This window comes from Drosophila melanogaster, chromosome 3L (assembly GCF_000001215.4).
Source record: "Drosophila melanogaster chromosome 3L".
In the NCBI taxonomy this organism is placed as follows: Eukaryota; Metazoa; Arthropoda; class Insecta; order Diptera; family Drosophilidae; genus Drosophila; species Drosophila melanogaster.
This window is the reverse complement of record NT_037436.4, coordinates 18,526,311-18,528,395: the sequence shown is the minus strand read 5'-3', so window position 1 is coordinate 18,528,395 and position 2,085 is coordinate 18,526,311. Positions and strand designations below refer to the sequence as shown.

Genomic DNA, 2,085 nt, shown 5'->3' with positions numbered 1-2,085 from the left:
AGTTGATTTTATATGACAGGACCAATTGTTCGGATTGGTTTTTTCCATATTGTGGGGCCATCATTTATTTGATTACGCTTGGTCAAGTCAAGTTGTCATCTCCGTTTATTTATGTAGGGATATTTTTTATGTTGCCGGACGGGCTTGTTGAATGCTGAAATGGAATACATTATTTAAAAAGGACTCGTATAACGATATAAATATTCAACCTGAACCAAATTCAATGTGGCGAAGCACTGAAGAGGAATCGCGCATCAATGGTGCACTGTCAATGAAATTTAAGAGATCGCAATACCCAACCATCTATCCATCTAGCACCATTTTCGTGCGAAATTAAATTTGCACTGTGCTGCAAAAACTTGTAATGTCCTTGGCCAATTTTCGACGCTGCATAGCTAATGGGGCAACAGCAGCTGCAGTGTACTGCCTGCCTTCCTAACAGAACAAAAGGGCATTATGAAAGGAAGTTGGGTGGGGATTTCGCATAGGAATTGAAAGAACCCTCCGTCTACCGACGTGTGCATTGTGCCGAGATCCAGGCCATAAAGTTGAGCCTAACCAGGCCGAAACTAATCGCGTTTGCGGCACGGCAGACTTGACTGGCTGCTAAATTAATTTATAATAAGCGCACCTTGGTGCCTGATTAAATCTCACCCCACAAGTCAACTGGAGAGCTGCCATTGTACACAGAATTAACTTTCGGTTGTGGTTTAGGTTTCAGTAAACGAGAAACTATAGGGATTAAGCCCAAAATTTACGAATAACTACCAAATTTTTAAACTATCCGGACAGCAGTATTTCTCATTAAAACTTTAAACTATTTAACCTATTTTCATTCAAAAGGTTTTGTTAAACCTCTAATAACGTGTTTCCATGTATGTGTAATAAAATAAGATATAAGCTCTACTATATCATAACGTTTTTAAATTTAAAGCAAACAGGCAAACCGTAAATTGATATTTTGATTTATTTTAATAATGTTTTCGTTATAGATCTTAAAGGAGGCGCTCCAATCCGCGCTCACGGATCACGACTTCACGGACACCTCCCTCACCGAACCGGCGACCACCGAATCTGCGTCTACCGAATCCACGACGGCGGTTGCCGCCCCTGAACCTGCGGATCCGGATTATCCTGCGCCTGCGCCTGCGTCTGCGAGTCCTTTCTGTGGTAGTGGATGCCGTAGAGGGGGCGGCAGTGGTGGCAGTAGAGGCATCTGGCGTTGTTGGTGAAGTTGGTGATGTAGGAGAAGTGGGAGAAGTTGGAGAAGTCGGCGAAGTTGGAGAAGTCGGCGAAGTTGGAGATGTTGGAGATGTTGGGGATGTCGGCGATGTGGGATCATCAAGAGCAAAGACAGCAGCAATGAGGGCCACTAACCCCAGGAAAAGAGTTAGTTTGGAACACATCTTGAGCTGTGCCGCTGGAAAACTATACATCTTCCAAGTACATCCAGCTTTTTATAGGTCGAAATCGAAATGCTTTTGTCATCTAACCAACCAATCTGTGTTTGTTCTAACTCTTCTTGAGCTAAGACAGTTGGATGGCGAGTAAATAAAAGAATCGCTCTTTAGTGGAAGAGCTAATATCGTGTGGAAAGTTTAGCATATTGTTTAATTGGAACAATAAACGGTGTGATACACACTGTGATAAACAGTGGAATTCCGAGTACCAAAGCCAACAGCTTTTGTTCAAATAACGCGCTTACTATTGTTAGGCCATCTGTTTTCATATTATTCACCTTTTCACAATTCTTAAGATGAAATTATTCTTTATTCTTTGCACGGAATAATCACAAAGCCCAAGCAAAGTTAATAAATTCTCATAGCTGATTGGTATTGTAGTTGAAAGGCAATAGATGTTTAAATTCTAAACGGGTATCAATCTTTCATATTTTTAAATAATCTAATTTTATTCAAAGCTTCCATTTAAAATGGCTCGTCAAGCTGGAAAGTCTTTTAACGACATAACACCGTATGACACGTATAATTGTCAACTCACTCCTTAATGAATATATCCGCATTCACAAACACATTTTATGTATCCTTCAGCATACTCACAATTTGCCATGAGCTGGCAAAAATTTAT

The 2,085-nt window shown here is 40.6% G+C and overlaps 1 protein-coding gene across 1 annotated transcript; it reads right to left on the bottom strand.

Moving 5' to 3' along the window:
- Positions 1-950: 950 nt before the first annotated feature.
- Positions 951-1,420, bottom strand: CG32198 (uncharacterized protein). Its single transcript, NM_168767.2, has one exon. It carries the CDS (start codon positions 1,404-1,406, stop codon positions 996-998), a length of 411 nt encoding a protein of 136 aa, NP_730339.1. The 5' UTR covers positions 1,407-1,420; the 3' UTR covers positions 951-995.
- Positions 1,421-2,085: the final 665 nt, after the last annotated feature.